We start from the raw sequence: 1845 nt of genomic DNA on the forward strand, positions 1-1845 counted from the left end.
GCAGGCCGGGGCCAGGCCCAGGACCCAGGGCTTTGTCCTCCATAGAGTGAAGATCTGCTGAAGACTTGAATGGGAGCAAGGCCTGATGGCAGGGGAGTTTTGAGGGATAATGTGGTGGATTCAGGACATGGATGCAGGAGAAGCAGACTGGCAGGGGGTTGGTATAATCGCCCCTGCATCGATCAGTGTGAGCCTGAACCCAGAGAGGATTCCTACAGGTTAAGAGCAGAGATTCGAGAACCAGACCACCTTGGTTTGAACTCCAGCAGTGCTGCTTCCCAGCGAGGGTATCTTGTGTATCTTGTCTTCATTATCTTTGAGGAGGAGGGGGCTCTTAGGTCCTGCCTCATGGGGTGGGTTTTTTTTTAATGTGTCGGATGCTTGCACCAGTCCTCTGGCATCCCGTTCCCACTCTGAGCCTCAGCTGTGATTGCAGCGGCTGGGGAGCGGGCACCAGAAGAGAGGACGGGGGTGTGGGGGCGGCACCGACACCGTGCAGAGGGGAACATGTCGAGAATAACCGACGTCTGGAGAGAAAGACGACCAAGTATATTGAGTTTACAGCCTTCGCTATCCATTGAAGTTTGGGACTCCTTGTATCTTGGGAAAGTGAGGGGAGCTAAGTAGGTTTATGGGTTTTCTGGATAGCAGCAGTAGTCAAAATCCTGCAGTTGGCTGAGTTTTACAAAGGATTCTCACATGGGAACCTTTATTCTTAAGGAGTTGACAATTTTCTTTTTACATTTCACAATACACATAAAAATAGTTTATTTTTGGTCCCACTACTCTTCCTCCAGAACTATCCTCAAGAGGCTATCTGTCTGGTTGAGTCATGAAGGAGAAGAAAAAGGTTTCGTATGCAAATAAGTTTGAAAGGTGTTGGGTAAAACAAAGTGCAAATCACTCCTTTGCTGCTGGGTTTCTTGGGGCCTCTAGTGCACAGTGTGACTCTCACGGGGATGGAGGAGGGTGCGGTGTTTTCCCCTGGACCTAGCTTTGGGAGTTGAAGTTAGGGTCTCTGGAAGGTCGGGGTGGGTAGAGATGTGCTCTTGGCTCCTGTCTCGCTCCCAGGCCCCAGACCCTCCACACACAGACATAGTACACGCACTCAGAGCCACCTTTTATTTTGGGGTTCAGTTGTCCATGAGGCTCTTGACTTTCCAGAACGCGCATGGCAGCCCCTCCCCATTCATCTCTCTTCCTGCTTGGTGCTTCCTCAGCATCTTCTGTGCTCTTAGGAAGAAAAGCTGGTCAGCTGTAGCAGTCCTCCTTTTCTGGAGGGTTCTTACCCTCCCCTGCCCCCTGCATCCTGCCCAGCACCTCTTCTCCACTAAAGTCTCCACGGCAGGCCTCTGAGGCCTCATCCAAGGCCGTTTCTAATCTGTGCCTTACTTGAAAGCCATCAAGCTGTCTTCTCACATCATGTGTACTGTCCACTCAGCCTAGCCTCATGCCCCACTTTGGCTGTCACCATGGTTTGGCTCCAGGGCCAAAGGGTGGGAAGCTGGTATGCGTGTCCTCGTCCTCCACTGGAGCCTGGCCTGCACGGGGGACAGCTTCGGCCTCTAGAGTCCTCAGCCCAGAGATCTGCTTTGTTGCCCACCACCCCAACCCTAGCTCCCTGACTTCCTCTTTCTTCTCAGGTAAGAGCATCTACGGTGAACGCTTCCCTGATGAGAACTTCAAGCTTAAACACTATGGGCCCGGCTGGGTGAGCATGGCCAATGCGGGCAAAGACACCAACGGCTCCCAGTTCTTCATCACGACAGTCAAGACTGCCTGGCTAGATGGCAAGCACGTAGTGTTCGGCAAAGTTCTAGAGGGCATGGTGAGTTTGGGGGGCTG

At 52.6% G+C, this 1845-nt stretch overlaps 1 protein-coding gene across 1 annotated transcript in view; it reads left to right on the top strand.

The window, feature by feature from the left end:
* The window catches only part of PPIB (peptidylprolyl isomerase B (cyclophilin B)), a 6225-nt gene that overhangs the window by 3210 nt on the left and 1170 nt on the right, over positions 1–1845 (top strand). The window contains exon 4 of the mRNA XM_010840201.1: positions 1644–1828. Within this exon, the coding sequence (XP_010838503.1) occupies positions 1644–1828 (185 nt within the window). The remainder of the gene's footprint in view (positions 1–1643; positions 1829–1845) is intronic.

Source organism: Bison bison, unplaced genomic scaffold (genome assembly GCF_000754665.1).
Source record: "Bison bison bison isolate TAMUID 2011002044 unplaced genomic scaffold, Bison_UMD1.0 scf7180017864142, whole genome shotgun sequence".
NCBI classification, from domain to species: domain Eukaryota; kingdom Metazoa; phylum Chordata; class Mammalia; order Artiodactyla; family Bovidae; genus Bison; species Bison bison.